The 18,812-nt window shown below is 41.8% G+C and overlaps 1 protein-coding gene across 2 annotated transcripts in view; it reads left to right on the top strand.

The window, feature by feature from the left end:
* SUGCT (succinyl-CoA:glutarate-CoA transferase) overlaps positions 1-18,812 on the top strand; it is a 346,647-nt gene that overhangs the window by 294,150 nt on the left and 33,685 nt on the right. For both annotated transcript variants that reach the window (XM_063129498.1, XM_063129489.1), the window contains one exon: positions 5,797-5,860. In XM_063129498.1, the coding sequence (XP_062985568.1) occupies positions 5,797-5,860 (64 nt within the window). The remainder of the gene's footprint in view (positions 1-5,796; positions 5,861-18,812) is intronic.

Genomic DNA, 18,812 nt, shown 5'->3' with positions numbered 1-18,812 from the left:
GGCATGAAAGCGGTATAGAAAAGGCAGGAGCCACACCAAGCAGGATATAGTGGCATGAAAGCGGCACATGGTATGTGTCAATAGGCCCCCAACAGTTGTCAGTGCACTTCAATACTACTATAAAGAAGTAGTGTAGATCCTGCAGTGCACTTCAATGCTGCTATGAAGCAGTAGTGTGGCTCCTGCCTTTTATATACCGCTTTCATACCACTTTCATGGTGCAATATCCTGTTTGTTGTAGAGTTTGTTGTAGAGCCAGATTCCAGCTGGACATCAGGAAAAACTTCCTGACTGTTAGAGCAATGGAATCAGTTACCTAGGGAGGTTGTGGGCTCTCCCACACTAGAGGCATTCAAGAGGCAGCTGGACAAGCATCTGTCAGGGATGGATTCCTGCATGGAGCAGGGGGTTGGACTCGATGGCCTTGTAGGCCCCTTCCAACTCTGCTATTCTATGATTGATTCTATGATTGAGTAGGCCCTTGACTCCAAGCATTTACGACCATTTGCCATACTGGCTGGGGCTGATAGAAGTTGAAGTCCAAAACAGCTGGAGGGCACCATCTTGGGGAAGGCTGTAGTAGACAATACTGGGCCAATGCTCTGACCTGGAGGAAGAAGGCAGCTTCCTGTATATCTTAGGGATGCTTTTGAAATTCTCTTCATCCAAATTTTGGGGTTCCAAAGTACCTGAACTTTTCCTGAACATTATGTTAGTTGTATCAAGATTCAGCTAATTCATCACAACGTTCTTATTACTAATCCATCCAGAACAAATCTTCAACAGAAAGATATCCATTAAAAGTCACAAAATATAGTTTTAACAATGCAAACAACACAAAAGGTGAAACACTAGCTGTTTCTACACCTGCCTTTTTTCCAGGGATCATCCCTGTGCATCCAAATGACACACAGGAGATCCCGGGAGCAAGCAGGGACGATCCCTCCATTTGCCTGGGATATTCCTTAGTTGTAGAAAGGGCCACAGTGGTTTGGGTCCAGACTAAGTTCATCATGCCTTAGTCCCTGTGAAATCCATGGGACAAGTGAACCTGTGCCATTTATTTCAATTAGAATAAAGCATGACCTAACTTACTCTAGATCCAACCTATGATATTCAATCAAATATAATACATTGATCCCACAGATGGAGTTTGAAAATGGATTCGTAAGGGTTCTGCATGAGAGCTAAATATTTTTTAAAATAAAACCTCATACTATATATCAGAGATCAAAGTATATCTACACTGATACGTTTATGAAAATGATGTGTTATCAAACAGGTCTACGCAAATAGAAATACAGTCTACCAACCAGGCCTATAAAATTTGCAATTCCAAATGAAGCAAATACATCTTAAAGACATTGTCTATGCTCAAGACATTGATTGCTCACGGATTATTACCAACTCCATGACAAATATTAATGTTAGCACTCTGAATTACATTTGTCCTAATTGTTTGTTTTTAAAAGGTGAGGAAAATAGAGGAAAATACAAGGGTTAACATGACTATTTATTATGCATATTTGAAAGTTTATAGGCCTTTGGGACTTCCATATTCTTGAGAGCAAGTGTAACAGGCTTTTTAACATACAATCATTAATTTTGTCAAGGGAAACAGCAAAATTAGCCTGTGACATTGCTATTCCCTAGTCATTCTCATGCAGGTTCACTCAAGTTAGAGTAATATAACCTTATGGATGTTTTCATCACAAGCCAAGAGGAAATAATGAAGCAATTGATTATCCCATTGTGCTTTATTCAAATAAAATTTAAGGTATATTGAAATAAATATTGCATAGCATAAGTGTAGATAATGCTCACTGATGACCTCTGGAGCAGTGGAAAAGGCCAGACACTGAGATTACACTCAGGACTGGCATCAGGGGTCAGCATGGTTGGGCACCTGCCAAGGGCCCACACCCCAGCAGGGGGCCTGCTGACAAGAGCCTCTTGAACCCGTTCCTCTTCTTCACCATTGCAATTAGGCCTGTGTTCCGCCTCAGACCGAGGCCCCGAATCCGAGCTGAGGCGGGCTAATTCAGCCCGCCTTGGCTCAGTTCCGAGGTGGTTCTGGTGAAGCCTGAGGCAGCCCGAAGCCAATTGGCTCCGAACCTTCGGGCCGCCTCGGCGCTTCAGAGCTGGCCCAAGGCAGATTGGGGTGGGTGGGTGCACAGCCCTAATTGCAACCTGCTTGTTCATTCTCTCACTCTGACTCAGACAATGGAGATCATGTGAAGGAGGAGAAGTAGATGCCACTACCTATTAGCGCATTGTCTCTCTGCCTGGCAAGGAAGCAGGTGGTAGCAATGCTGAGAAAGAGCAGGAGGAGGAACAACATTTGGCAACAATGCTGGTAAGAACGTAGATGCACTGGCGTAGGGGAAGCTTCTGTAACTTTGAAATCTACTTGCATAGCCACTCTCTGCTCTAGGAAAGGAGGGACGTGGAGTAGCAACTTGGCTTCACACAGTCAAAGTTCCATCTGGACAACGTTTGGGCCTCACAGGAAGCACAGTTGCCTTTGGGAGCTCTGGCTGAGCTGCACTTTGACTCTCATGTGGCTCACTGCAGCTCTGCCACACTGCAAGCAGCTTTGTATCTGAGACCCAACCTGGCACAGATATGTAAGGGCAAGTAGTGAGCAAACAGTGGAGCTTTAAGCAATCGAGAGAGCAGTGGGGATTCCAGCATATCATTGATGCCCATCATGATCATATATTGCTAAGGTTGTGTGACAGCCTCCACTCACCTTGGTCTAAGCACATGGCACTTATAGTATTATGAGAGAGGTAGTGTGGCATGGTGGTTAGAGAAGGGGTAGGCAAGCTGGTGCCCTCCAGATGTTTTGTTCTACAACTTCTATCTTCCTCTGCTAACATGGTCAATGGTCAGAGATAATGGTAGTCCAAAACCTCTGGAGGGCACCAGCTTGCCTATTTGATGTGGATAAGGGAGGTTGAAATCCTCACTCCGCCATGAATCTCACTGGATATCCCAAGTGGTATCTCTCAGCCTAACCTACCTCACAGAGTTGTCATGAGGATAAAATGGATGCACGTATCCCATCCTGAATTCCTTGAAATCCAAAATATAATAGATACATAATCACATCAGCATTCTCAGTACAAATGACTGTTTCACCCATTGTTCTTAAAGAGGGCATCAAGTAGGTATGCTAGCGGGACACAAATATTAAGAGGGCAAGAAGATTCAACAGCCTTCCCTTGAGAAAAAGTTGATCTCAAAATGAGTTGGTAGCAAAGGTTACTATCTTTCCCCCCCCTATTCTGGTGGTGTGGTTTCCTCCCTGCACATTTTTTTTTTGGGGGGGACAGCTGTTTGATCCTCCTTTTGGTTTCATTGGTAAATATTCCTGGGGTGTTGTAGAACCAGACTACAGAAAACAGTTTTGCGATATTTACGACAATTGAAGAAGCCACTCAAAAAAACAAATCTTGAATTGAAAGCTTTTCCTTCAGGGGGAAAAGGGCACGTATTATACAGACTGATGGACTTCACAGTAACTTTGATGAATTGAAAAAGACTTGCCAACTCATCTAGAAGCAATCAAGAGGAAATAGTGCATGACTTTATGAAATAGGAAATATCTTAGCAAAGTATAATGAAGAACCTATTTACAAAACCTAAAGTAAGTTGGCAGATGCAACAATAGATGCGATGCTATTTTATGTTATTTCTCTTTATACATAGACTTCACCTATTGTTCAGGTTTGGCAGGTACATTATGCAACAGTTTTGCAAGTAAATCAGGCATCCAGTGAGGTTGAATTTATTTTTAAGTGGTTTGAAAATCTTCTATGGTGGAGGAGAAGTTTTAAATAATTTCAATGTTCCTTGAATGTAGATGATGCATTATTAATTCCTGAGACTCCCTGTAGTGCTACAAAAGCTCTTTGTCGACATTTGCAGGCAAATAGCCTGGAAGTGAATAGTGCGGAATATTAAAAAATAAAATAAAGAAAGCAATGGTGTTTCATATATCAGTAAAAGTAAATCAGAATTTGTATCTTTATGCAGATATTAGACAAAGTATCTTTTTAAAAATAGAAAGTTGAATAAGTAGATTGTGGTTATATGACAGCAAAACCAGCTAGCTGGCAGTTGGGAGGGGAATTTACAAAGAAACGGGAATAATGAAATTAATGCCAGCAAGGAGCGTTTAAGAGTAAAGTGAAATGAATACTTGTAGAGTGTGCTGAGTTATGGGGGGATGGAATAAGTCAGGAACTGTTCCAAAATTGTCTTTAAGAAAACTACTGACCTTGCAAAAATAACAAACAATTAAGAAACATGCACCGTCGTCTCCTTTCTGTTCAGAAGCTGGAGTGGTGAACATCTCAGCTTCATCTTGGATAAGGGTAATAAAGTACTGATTAATAATGAAAGGTTATTTATCTAACAGATCACCAGAACTTTTGTACAGTTGGTGCACAAGAAATATCTCAGTCACAAGGGTGCTGTTTCATATTTAAGTAGCAGGAGTCAGGGAGACTGACGGCCTTGTTCTTGGTTGTGTAGGAGATTAAAATGCAGAAAAGGGCTGTATGTGGAGGGTTTGTTGTGTTTTTAAAAAAATATCTCACAGTATACTATAGCAACCCTATCAACACAAGCCAGTCAGCCCCTGACTCAATTTTCTTTTTAAGGAAAGAGCCGTGTGTCTCCAGCATAGACAGGAGATCTACAAACCCACTGAACTATTTATAACAACTATCGTTCAGCAGCCAAGATCCAAAGACTCCCATGTGCACATTGAAAGTGCTTCTTCTGCATGGGCACAGGAAGTTGCCAATTTGCACCATCTCAAAACCTATTTCTGAAGTCTAGCCCCCCACCCAATGCCTAGATTCATATTCAATACAGCATTCACATACAGCTACTTGGGAAGGTCACAAATGGGGGAAAGCACTGATGGACAGGTGGTGCCCTCCAGTTGTATTGGACTACAACTCCCATCATCCCCAGTCAGCATGACCAATGGCCATGTTGGAAGGCACCGTGTTGGGGAGGCTGGTATAGAATATGTGAGTTGGCCATCAATAAGGATAGTGCTTCTGAGAAATAATAATGATTTGTGGTCTGCATTGAGGGAGACTGTAGGATCCCTGTGGAGTTAGTTTTGTTCTCTCAATTACTTTATCTTTCATGAACCCTGAAACAATGGGCTAAGAAATGTGTAATGCTATTCCTCTGATGTCCCATAACCATGAAATTTCATAGAAGTTTCATAAAAGATGTAGCGATACAACTTTAATATGAATCTATGTCGTTTGGATTTCTGTTCTGCCTGGTTGTATTTCTTTTGGATTTCTCACTTGTGGACTGTAATGTTGAAGGGGGGGGCTTTCTTTCTGGAACAAGAGATTTTTAAAAGAAAAGTCTGTATAACTAAAGATTCCTTTAAAATGATATAGTAATACTAAACTGATGAGACTTAGAGCTTTGGTATTTTCCTTCTGGATTTGTATTGGTTAAATACAGTTAATCATATGGCATACCAAGAGGAAGCTTGCTCATGTGGCAGGAATGGTATGGAAGTCCTTGATGATTGGTTGTGAGATAGTAATTGAACCCATCAGTAACACTTTTGGAATTCTGGACAACTCACCATCTCCCAACACTCCATGCACAGAGAGAATGCATCCTGACCTTCTCACGTAATGGGACTGGATCATGACCCATGTTATTAGTTATAGCTTTTTGTATCAGTAAGACTTTCTAAAACCCAACAATGCTCATTGTTATGCTATTATATTTGGATTTTTTTTATAGGTGCTGCACAATAGACTTGTCATGGAAATGGAGCATCCAACAGTTGGGAAGATAGCTGTTCCAGGTTGGTATATTTCCCTAAAATTCTGTGTTATTGATCAAAGTGAAGCATTTTTGGAAGCGGGATTGCAACATGGGCTCTAATGTGAACTGCACATGTACAGGTGTGCTGTGTGTGCAGTTTTCAAAACTGGATCTCTGCATCCAACACACAGGGCTCTCATGTGTGGCGGATCCAAAACCTGATTAATTTGTAACGCTGCTCGGGAACCTGTTCCACATTCTGAATACAGCCCTCCAAACAGTAGGTTGAAAGCTGGCATGCTAACCGTTAGGCAGATCTCTGGATTGTCACTGAATGAGCATTGGACTGACACCAGACAACAATGAACTTTGTTCTGCAAGTTGTATTAAGATTACTTACCTTAATTTAGATTCTCAGGAAAGGAGATGGATTAACCTATGCACATGCATTAGCAGTTGCTAAGGATGGTGTATTTTCCTGCCTAGATAGTTCCTACTTCCCAAGGCTCAGCTGTTTCTGAATGATGCTAGAATTCAGCAAGTCTCCAGGTAGAGAAGGTTCCATAGTTGTTTCCATCCAGAAAGTAACATGGACAGTCTTGGTTGAAATGAACTCAGCATATACGTATGAAGTGTCTCTGGAATACAGTATCAGGCACAATTCTGGAACCCTCCTAGAGGCAGTTTGCTACTCTCTGTGCTACCTGACATCTCCAGAAAATTATTAAGGGCAGCCCCACAGATGCCACATTCATTGTGTTGCCTCCCTTTCATTTGAGCATGTGGCATTTCTTGCCTCTGTGGCCAAGTTGCTCTGATTCCTGGAGAATGGGGAGTGAGGGAGGCCTTCCAGTTTGATTTCTTGGCTTGCAAAAGGCTCTCTTGGACAAGTATGGTAACCCTTATCTTGAAAAAAAATCTTGAGCATAGGTTTGATGAAATGTTCGCTCTTTGTTTTTACAAATGTTTCTGGTAAACCGTCTACGAATGGCAATCCTCAAACCACTTATTCCACAGTAGTCCGTTTGAAGTTAATTGCTTACCCTGGAGTCAGTTGGACTAATCTGAAAAAAAAGAGCAGTGTATATTATTTGCACATCTGTGTTTGTTTTAGGTTTACCTTGAGCCTTACATAAATTGTGGCCTTATGTGTTTGTATGAAATGGCAAAATATGGCTGAATCAGAAGGACTGTATTTTCCCTTATGATATGGAGAAAGGAAGTCTCCTGAAAATACTTTTTTGGTTAGTTATTGTTATTTCTTGTGATGACTTCGAAAGATACAGGAATATGAAATGTGGAGCAGGAGTGAGGAAACAATTATCTCTGATGAAAATAAAGTCTCCTTCATTCTACTAGCTTTGGCCCCCAGAATCAAGGGAATAGGGGAAGGAAGGAAGGAAGGAAGGAAGGAAGGAAGGAAGGAGAAAAAGAGAGAAGGAGGGAATATAGTACTGGTGGTCAGAAATGGAATTCCATAAAGAAGAGATGTTAAAAATCAGTTGGTCCACTTTAAAACCATTGAGGAAGGTGGTGCGCTGAGTTTGTGTTCAAAAACAACAACTAATTATTTTGAAATACAGTTGGCTAACAACCAGATAACATTATTGCAATGTGTTCTACATGGGGCTGCCTTTGAAGACTAGTCAGAAACTTCAGTGAGTTCAGAATACAGCAACCAGGGCCATAGCTAGACCTAAGGTTTATCCCTGGATCGTCCAGGGGTCAAACCTGTTCATCTAGGTGACACACAGGGGATCCAGTGCTCAGGCAGGGGCGAACCCTGGATGATCCCAGGATAAACCTTAGGTCTAGCTGTGGCCCCAGTTATTCAATGTAACTGGCTACAGGGAGGTGGAAATCAGTAAATGGTGAGCTCATTGAGGTTCTCTTAAGTTCCACCTTGAAGTTCTGTCTGACTAGTGTCCGTATCAGATTGAGAGCTTGTTTTGTTATGTGGAAATCATGAAGGACATGGGTGTGTCCATGGGTATGCATTCAAAAGTACACAGTCTTCCCGCACTGACCAAAATATATTTGTGCACATTTTTCATGCATATTTTTCTAAACACATGCATTTTTTTCAAATGTGTTTTTCACTCTGCAACCAGCATCGTGTTTGGATTCAGGAGGTATGAACAGGGTAAATTCTGGTCATAAACAAACTAAAGTAAATTTTGTTACAAACTAACTGTATGCTAAAGGCTGCAATCTTATGCACACTGACTAGGGCGTTAGTCCCATTGAGCCTCAGTGAGAATTTCTTCTGAGTAGACAGAAGGAGCAGTAAACCCCTTTGCCTGTGACAGCCAATGAGGGGATTGGGCAGTTTTCTTGCCACTTTTTAAAGTTGCCGTTTTGACTACATAAAAGGAAGAAGCAAACTTGAAATTAAAAGAGGTTCGATTCTTTGAGAAGGAAATATCAGGTCGAAATACCTTGCAGATGGCAACAGGAAAAGTACATAAAGTTTTCATGTTACGTGTAGCCCACAATCTATCTTTACGAAAGAAAATACTCCTTAAGGGACAAGGTTAAACTGCAAGGAGAGGAAAGGGATGAAAAGGAATGTTCTAATGGCTGTCAACAGAGGTAGGGAGAACGAGCAGGAAAGTGAGTTTTCACATGGGTAAGCTAAAGCACTACCCAAACTGTAGTTATTTTAAATTTTATTAAAACTCAAAGTCTGTGACAGTGCAGTGAAACAAAAATAAATCATCTTATTCTCCGATGATTTCCCATTTAGATGAGCTCCTATAAAGGGCTTGTTGTATAGGAGCAGATAGCCCTATGTTGTTTGAGAGAGTTGTGTGGGAAAAGCACAAATATTTTCTTTCCTGGCGGAGAATGTGGGCGAATTTGCATGAATATAATGCTAAAGTCTGGCTGCGTGTATAAAAGTACGCAAACAGTTCACTTGGTGTTATCGGCTCCCTTTAGGAACATTTTCCATTTATACATTCCTGTTGTATATGACGAGGCTCACGTTCCTAACCTTATTGGTAGCGGCCACATCCAAAGTGGCAGATACTTGCCATGTGTTTCCTTTGCCAGCCTACAATGCTAAATGTGGGGGAGAGAAACGCCATTATCTTACGGGTTGGAAGCAGATCTGTTCTCCAGACTCGCTTTGTTTTGGATGGTGTTCCTTGGGCAGCCAGAAGAAGGCTGCTCTGGGTCCGACTCTGAACACCCTCTGACTCCTTGGGAAACCTCTTTGAGCCTCACTGGCTCACCATCCCATGCACATTTGGAGGGGGGCTGAGGGAAGTCCCCATTTTTCAAGCCTAGGCCTCCCCTTTGCCTGTTTCTGTTAGAGGGTGGGGATACAATAAGGTGGAGCATAACCACAACATGTAGAACTGTAGCATGGCGGTCCAGGAGACGAGAAGCAAAATTCCAGTGGAGTCTGAGTAGCATGCCTTTCCACTCAGGACTCCTCACATGATCAAGAGGCAGATGAGAAGCATTTGCCGAAAGGAACCCCAAGGAAGAAGTGGGGGTGCGGTTTCCACCATCTTTCCCCACTGCTAGTCCTACTCAGAATTCCAAGAGGAACAAGCATCTCAGCAAGGCAGCTCTTTATTGTAATCTCGCAGAAATCAGCGTGAGAGTTCTTTAGTGTTCTTCTCTTCAAGGGTGATTTTCCTCCCAGAGAGGCATACAATTCAGCTCCGGAGACCATCACCTAGCCCCCCCAAAATCCAGCGCCTTAAGTTCCATGGTTGCCGGGCTAAGAAGGGCTGATTTACTGAAGAGGACCACTCATGTGTCCAGCCTTCCTCATGAGGAGGACATCTGACTAGCCTCTAATGGGAAGCAGCTGAGCACTGGATGGGGTTCTAGTGGTTTTAGCTAGGGATGTGCTCTGCTTCTAATCGGACCGGAGAAGCAGGAGCGGAGCGGGGGGCTTCGCCTGCCCTTAAGGTGGAGGCGAAGAGGATTGGGGGGCCGGCGGAGCGTGGCGAAGAGGATCGAGGTGAAGGCGGATCCTTCGCCTCGATCCGGAGCTCCGCCGGAAAGGTAAGTGGGGTTTACCAGGCCCTGCCGCTGTCGCTGTCGCCCATGCGGCGACGGCGGCAGGGCCCGGTAACCCCCTTCCCCGCCCTCCTCTCCCTTAACTGCCTCCGTCCGCGGTCCGTCAGCGTCTTCAATTGAGCCCGCGGTACCACCAGGAAGTCTGGGCCGCTTGGTGGTATCCCACTCGGTGGTATCCCACCGAGTGGGATACCACCAAGAAGGTCCTCTTCCTTGTTGCCAGCTTTTGAGCTACTCTCAGAGGGGGCACATGGAGGAGGGCCTGTGTTGGTGAGCATAATTCATGCTGGGAGAGGCGTTCTGTCAGTATTGAGAACTCAGCTGATCAAGAATCGTTAACACTGCACTTAAATGATTACTAGTGGTTAATGTTGTTATCAGCAGTCATATTAGTTCCCAAAAAGAGAGCATAGACTGAAAAATTGTGGTGGTGAATGTAATGTATGCACACAATAAAACATAATTTGTAGGTATGCTTTATGAGGCTGTTAACAAATGTGGTCTGGTGGGTGGGGAGAAGATCCAGAAGGACTAGATACGTATATGGATGGAGAAGAATGTTACTGGAAAAACATTGTCTTCCATTGAGGGATTTTGCAGGAAATTAAGGAAATCGGCACGACATGACATTGTTTCCTGCAGCTAGGAGATCTCGCACAATAGGAACAACAACAACAGAATTTGGGGGTGGGCGGAGGATATATTCCTTTCCATTCAGATGGAGTACCTCTGCCTGAACTTCTGATCCTGTCTGCTTCTCATCACACATTCCTTTGTGTGTGTGTGCGTGCACGCGCATAGCTGATGTTGCTTGAGAAATTTTAATTTCGCTTCACTATTTATGGTACATTGGAGACAAACAGCCTCACCAGCATTACCATTACTTCATTCGTCTTTTTTAGTCATCAGTGCTGACTGCTTATGTCTTTTACATTCACAGGGCTGATTTCAATTTTCAGGAATCCAGTACCTTTTCAGGAACTCAGCAGAAATGATGCATGTCAATTCATTTGGAAGGGCTCTAAAAGTTGGGGGATGGGGGGGTAGGGGGGGAAGAAACTTTAATAAATATGTAATAAGTTGACTGACATTGATTAGTGATCATAGCTCCAAAAAAGGGAGGAGAGGGTAGAAACAAAGACAAAGGTTACATTGCTGGAAGGTGTTTTTTTAAAATCTTCTACCTGTTTTCTGTTTTTTGGGGGGGGGACGGATGATGGTAGTTTTAACTGTAGCTGTTATTGTTTGTAAATAAATTTTGATAGGTATTTGTAGTTGCTTCAAGAACCTTTTTCACTGAAAAGAAGGATAAAAGTGCAAAAATAATTTGTAGTTTTTTAATTTAAAAAAATGCAGTAATTGAACATTGAGCGTTATGGGACCTTCTTTGTTAGGAAAATGTCCAAGGGGTTTTAAACCTTGGACCAATACTGATCCAGTTCAGACATAACACGAAACCATTCAGGACGTGAGAAGGAGAATAGAAAGCTCTGCCTCCTGTGTTGTTGTTTTTAACTAAATGCAGCTTATTGTTACGTCCAAAAATGTCAGCATTAACAGCCCCAATTATATGTTTAAATGGCAGGGGGAAAGAAAGAAGGATTCACTTGCCCAGAAGGGCATTCATGGCTATCATGGTTGACAACACCAGCTGTCTGATCAGGAATGTGTACCTACCTGCCAATCAAAGGATGGGAACTGTTTCGCCATTCCCAGTGCTGGATGTAACCATCCACTCCTGGAAACGGCATGCACAGCACCTCTTTGTGCGTGGTCCCTGATCCAGTGAGGAAAGGCACATTTAGGAGCCAGCTTTCATGCATCTGTTGACCTCCGTGGTTTAGGGGCACAGGAAATTCTGTTGCACAATCCTCATGCAAATCAACGACAGCTTCATTTAATTCAAATGGGGTCAGTGAAGGTTCTGATCTCAATGGATTTTTAGAGAAATTAGATTTTTTAAAAAAGTCTTGTCGTATTTTTTAAGTTGCCAACTGGGCGTAGTGTACTGGCAAATATTTTAAAAGTTAGTCATGTGGATCCAACTGACAGAAGGTTGCTGCAAGGCCAGGGCCAGGCAGTTCGTTTATGCTTCCTGTTCCAGATGTCCAAAGCTGATGTCCTTCAGCCTCCTCCTGGTGCTGGGAGGTCCATGTGCTTCAGATGCAGAGACATCCCACGCCTCTCTACATGTTGGATGGAACATGGGGTTCAAGTTAGGGTGTTTTTTAATTGTGAATATCAACAAAACAGAACAGAAAATGCATCATGAAAACAAAACAAAAAACCCCATACATTACGTATATAAGATTATCGTTATTTTCCATCAAAACTATTCTAAACAAGCCTGGTGGAAGTGCATTGTTTGGACTGTTAACCCATTCTTGGGACTGGATCCAGATTTAGTCATACTTAGAATAGACACATTGAAATCAGTGGGATTTAATTTAGTCCCAACTTAATTTCTATTGATTTCAATGGGTCTACATTTAAGTATTACTAAATCTGGATCCACCTTTTGGTTTTTCTATAATTCACTTCTAAATTTATATGCTACATCTAATGGGCCCCTCCCATTACATAGGATTGAGTTATGTGGCGTAGTCTTTATGAAAGCCAACTTTGAGGGGAAGCAAATGATCAGCTGCTTAGTTTATTTTTATATTTTACCCCTTTGAGAATTGGGTGACATTTGGATTTTCTGACCCAGCTTTTCTGGCTGCAGTTGTACATTTGTGTCCAAAGTTATTGCCAAAGTGAAAGAAAGTTTTCCTCCTAATTTCTCAAACCACATAAAGTAATTATAATCACTTTCAGACACACAACTTTATCTCAGAAGGTGAATCTCTTCCATTCTTGAATGGTAACATTTATTTTTCTCCCCCAACAATGTATTTCTGTCTGTTTTTGTTTTAACGGTATGGTTTGAATTGTACTGTCAACATGTTCTGGTTTGCAGATTAGCAAAAAAAGAGTTGTTTTTACTTCACCGTGTTGTAAATCTTAATTAAACCAAGAAAACAGGATTTGTTTGACAGATCTTCTTGCTGAGATATACTTCCACCAAAGATGACATGTTCAATAGAAATGTTTATTCCCAGGAATCCAATTCTTTCAGAAATAAACATTTTTAATAGGCTGGCACCTTGATGCTAAACATTTGCTCTGGCGTCGCTGTCAGCAGTGCTAATCGCTGACATTTCGTAGTCCTGAGTTTTAGTGTTGTATTTTTTAAAAACACACACACACACACACACTGTGTATATATGGTGCACTACACTCCAGTTATCCTGGCCAATTACAACCCCCCCCCCCCCCAAAGCTCTATCTTACCTCTATTGCCTGCCCTCCTGGCACAGCATACTGTGTGATGCTCTGGTGTCCTCAGCCATTGCATCTCATCCCAGATCTTAACCTCCTCTGTTTCTGCCTCTGTGTTCTAAAGTTTCGTCAAGCACTTTTCTCTCCTTCCTTGTGACAAGCTCAGCCAGGTGCATGGACGGTCCTCCGTGGGCTGTTGTAAAACATGCATGGGGGCCTCGTGTGCATTGTAAAATAACCAAATTACTTCAACACACATAAATTTCAAGTATCGTTATGATCTTTCATAATTAGTGGGTAGGAAAAACATTTCCCACTGACTTCAGCAAAGCTCCATTCCATTAAAAGTAACAACATGTTTTCAATATTTAGATAATTTCACTTAAGCATTAAAGACACTGGAGATTGGATAGATGCATTCTTTCATGCACTCCACACATATTTCTTCCTAATGGAGTCCAATATAGTCTCTGTTTCCCCAAAGAAGAAGAATCACCCAGTATAATTTACAATGCATGACTCTTTGTGCATTTGCAAAATGTTGCAGGACCTTTAAGTTTTGTCCTCACCTTATTTCCTTTGTTCTCTTTCATGGTTGGACTTTTAAAATAAGTATTAGCAGAACTCAAATTTAGCCAGAGTCTATATCAGCCTTTAAAAGAATCCTCAATTCAGTTTATCTCCCCACAAATAGTCAATGTATCCCCTCCCCAAACCCCAGCTGATAAACACACACATGTCCCCAAAACAAAGCCAAAAAGAATAACAGCAACCCTGGCTTTCAGCTCTGCTAGATAGGCAATGAAAGAGACTATAAGGATTGTTGCTGATCCAAAACCGTGTTTCTTGGTATGATTAAAATACTTGAGATTTATGCAGTAGTAAGAGTATTCAGATTTCTTTGTATGTTTGAACCCAACAGCCCTGTAAGATAGGTTAGCATTAATTTTATTGTAGGTGGTGGGGGAGGAGCTGAAGGTGAGAGTATAGTAGTTTGCCTAAAGCCACATAGTGACCGGGTCAGACGATCACTGCAGCCCACCATTGCTTTTAATTGTTCTTTTAAGCCATGGTGGCTGTGGGCACATGCCAGGCAACTTTTAAATATTCAAACCATTGCTTGATGTATCGTCTGAACCCAGCGAAGGAAGGTTGTTGGCATGGAGCTTCTCTACATTGAAAAGAAAATTGTGCTTCCTTACCATGGCTTTCTGCATCCTCTTTCTTTCTGGGATGTGATCAAGCACTATTACACGGGTGGCTATGTGGTTTGAAAATGAATACTTCCTCGATATGCTTGCTTCATGTGTTCCACTCGCTTTAATGAGATTGCACCATCTAGTGGCCTAATTATAATGCAATGCTGAGATTACAAACTGGGAGATGGTGTGATTTACCAGATAGTCCCACATTCTCTCTCTCTCTCTTTCTCTCTCTCTCTCTCTCTCTCTCTCTCTCTCTTTTTTTTTTTTTAAAAAAAACAACTTGTGATTTCCAGGGGATAGTGTGAGAGGGGCCCTGGATGCTGATGCCTTCATGTAAGCAACCCACAAACTTCTGTGAGTGGCTAATTATGAACATGCTACAAATTGTTCATTTACAGAACGTCACGGTTAACAAACCACCCACAACCCATGGGCTATTTTATGGTTGTGGGTGGTTTTGTTAACCATGCCAACAATCCACTCGTGTCAGCCTCAGACAACACAACTAACTGTGGTCATGGCTTGAATATTCAAAACAGCTGCCCCCACACACCATGGTGAGCTGCTTGATCATGTGAACCAGCTCGGTGAATCCATAGTTGTAGTGAGATGTGAAGTGGCGACTTATGGCTCTTATGTTCCTGACAGCTACACTGCATCTGTTGATGATCGCGGTTGTCTAAATCAGCTAGGTGAAAGCAAGGGAAACACTGGCCTGATTCAGACATAGTGCTGAGCCATAGTTTAGTGCTACATGAAGAAGCCTTCTTGGGTCTTGTACACAATCCTTCCACTCCCCTATTCAAAATTCTGCTTCCTGGTTTAAACTATGTTTGAACCAGGAACTGCAATTAGTTTAAACTATGGTTTATTGGAACAATTCAGGAACAGAAACCATGGTTTCCATAAACCACCATTTAAACTAACCATGGTTTGACCTTATCAGACATAACAACAAACTGCAGTTAGTTTAAACCCAGAAGTAAATGCTTCCAATCACCTCCTCTGTCACATGCTGGAGGATAAAATGGGAGGAGGGGATTTGACCTGAGGCTCAAGCAGGATGATTTAGCATTATATCCATTGAGTAGTGTTCTTCCCATTGCATCCTCATGACAACTTGTTCCAAATTATTCAGGGGATATTTCAAATTGAGATGGGTTGCTCATTCAAGCAAAATTTTAATTTTATAACTAGCCATATGTGATAATGCTTCACTGTGCCCTCTGCCCTGCTCCAAAGAGTAAAAGACACACATATCAAACAAGGTGCCTTAGAGTTGTGTCTTTTTCCAGGAGCACACTGTCATTTGTTGCCATTGAAAAGGGGAAAACTGGGCATGCTTATTTATCATTTTCAAGAAGGTCACATCAGTGGTTTCCTATTAATTTCATTTCATTTATTACATTTTTATTCCGCCCGAGGGCTGAGAGCTAAATACAATTATAAACACACTATGCAAAATACAAAAAAGAAAGGCATTTACAAAAAACCAAAGACAATATATATATATATATATATATATATATATATATATATATATATTGTTAAACCATCATCCAAGATGATCCAAGAACTAATTTAAACTCAATATATGCTACCAAATTCATGAGAGATTCCCACCTTCCCAGAGCATGGATGAGTGGCCTGAGGCGCTGGATTTCGGCTCCAGTCATTTCTATGGCGTGGGTTCATATCCCACCACTGCCAAGATCCATTTGATTCCTGCACTGAGCAGGGGGTTGGACCTGATGACTTTATAGGCCCCTTCCAACCCTGCTATTCTATGATTGAGATCTATGATTGATTGAACCTAGGCCTGGCTTTCACACCCATCAGGCCATGGTGGTGTAACTACATCAGGAGTAGGGGAATATGAATACATATTTAAACACAAATTTTTATACAGATTTTTTTTGGGGGGATGTGGAAATGAGACAGATTGGACTCATGAGGGAACACATGTGAGAGTGACATGGTCCAGAAATAGATCAACTTGTCCACCCCTGACTTCCTTTCGTGGAATGAGTGGGATGAATGAATAATTGTATGTATTATATTGATAGGAGCCCTATCAATATGCATTTTTAGATGTTCTGTCTTTGTACATATAACTCACCCCCTCCCTCGCACCTGCAGGTCACATTTGGACTCAATAAGTTTGAACATGGAGAGATTTTGGCTAACATTCAAGTTTCAGTGTTGTGGCCACTCTTGGGAACATAGAAGCTAAGGATGAGGCAAAGGATTTAATAGTGGCAATATATTTACTTTTGCTACTTTCCTAGCCTGCTAGTCAAAGTTTAGTGGTTTAATTCCTGAAAGAGAATTTTTACTTCCTGACTTTCATTTGCTCCACAAATCAAAGGTCCTATAAACTCTGCTTTAGGTTCTATTCGTTGCCTGGTTTTAAAACCGGAAAATGCTTTTGATAGACTGTTCTTCAGATCCTCCTTTTTCTTTGGATTCCCTGACAGCAAATACGTGACTTTCAGAAAACTGTTCTCTGAAACTTTGAGCATTTCCATTGCTTCTGTAGGATTTTACAGAAGATTTATCAATGACCTGGTAGATAGAGGGGAATTCTGTGCTAGGTGACATATGCAGTACTCTTGGCAATTAATAATAGAGCGATATCTATTGTGCTTTGAAATGCTGTTTTAAATTAACCAATCACACTATTGCAGGCAGGCAGGCAGGCAGGCAGGCAGGCAGGCAGTTATATTTAATACCACAGTTATTTCGGAGTAGACAGATGTAATTTGTGTACTATTCAAACAGACTTTGAAAGACTTATGAGTTTTGATTATGTGCTGGCTTATACCACCAGTCTCAGATTTCCAGTCTTTTCCAAATACAGCAACTGTGAAATGTAATGATAGAGGCATGTTGGCATAAAGTACAGATTTGTCCTAAACTTCCTGATATAATGGATATATAGCTTGCCTGCCAGCAGGACTCTCCCACTTTGTAACGTTTAGCTTGTAGTAAAAGATAATTTTGTTTTTAAAAAATCTAAATTGATTCATGTCATAGTGTGGAGTGTGTGTGTTAGTGTTACACATGCTTCCATGGGAAATATAGTAAAATGCTGAAGTTCTTCTCAGTCCTCTTTCCCGTCCTCATTGCGCAATACCAGTGCAATCCAATCAAAGTTAAGATTGTCCTTGTAAATCCTGTTCATTTCAATGGAGAGAGTTAAGAACATGCTTAATTCCTCATCGAGGTCACTGGGATTTGTATGTGCTCAACTTTAGCTTGTCTGGGCTCTAACTAAGTAGTTGTTACTCTTTGGCAGGGTTTCAGAAATCTTCCCTCAATGTTGGACTTACATTTCCCCAGTGATCAAAACTGCAAATAGTTTCTTGCTTGGAAATGTTGAAGCATTGGCCTTGTCGATGTAATTGGGGCAAATGTAATTGCTATGAGGAATGCACAGCTATCAAGGACACAGAATTATCAGGGATACTTACTGATAATGTTTTTGATACAAACAATGAGGAGACATGAATGCAGGGGTGGTGTTCAAACATACCCAGATCCTGTGCTGTGATCCTTCAAGGATATAGCAAAGTGTTTTGGAGATTGCACATTCCTATAGCAAAGTGTTTTTGGGATTGCACATTCCCGAAGCAGGGGAAAGTGAAATTGCCGAAGAGCTTCTCTGCAACCTTATCTTGAGACTTTAGGCTAGTTCTCACATGCATGTACACTGCTTGATTTCTTGCTCTTTGATTGTGGGATGCTTCATGACCATCACTTCAATTGGGCAGTGACCACTGAAAAGCACTGAGTTTGAAATGAAATCATATATACTAATAGCAATCTCCATTATCTGAGTGCCGATTCTTATGTACCCAAAACAGCACCATCCACGCACAAGAGGGAGGTAGAAAGTTTGTCGAGTTACCTTATTTGGAAAACCCTCAGCGGGGAAGCCCAAATTAGCCCAGTGGGGACTGAGCATGCTCAGTGGACATGGAATGGTGTGGAGGGCCTGGAAGCCTGAATAGAAGCACTCCATACTGTAGCATGTTGTTGCAGGTCCTGCTGGTTAAAGTTAATCTGTGGTGTTATATCTGGGGTGGCCCATTTATTTAAGATATGGATGAGTGGATTTCCCCTGATTTCCCCCTTTATCATGCCACAAGTACATTGTAACTTCTACTTCACTTCTCCTAAATAGGAACATTTCTAAAATTAACTTTTATTTAGACAGCAATCTTATGGTCCCTGGGTGAGTGTCCTAGGGACCATGGGAATGTTTGGATTCTCCCTTCCAAAGTCAGAGGCAGAGATCTACTTCACCCGCTTGCAGCTGGCACAGAGGGAACATAAGAACATAAGAAGAGCCATGCTGAATCAGACCGAGGGTCTGGGGGCTCACCTACACCAAGCAGGATATAGCACTATGAAAGCGGTATGAAA

This window comes from Elgaria multicarinata, chromosome 1 (assembly GCF_023053635.1).
Source record: "Elgaria multicarinata webbii isolate HBS135686 ecotype San Diego chromosome 1, rElgMul1.1.pri, whole genome shotgun sequence".
Taxonomy (NCBI): Eukaryota; Metazoa; Chordata; class Lepidosauria; order Squamata; family Anguidae; genus Elgaria; species Elgaria multicarinata.
The sequence above is the reverse complement of the archived record's forward strand: the minus strand, read 5'-3'. Positions and strand labels throughout refer to the sequence as shown.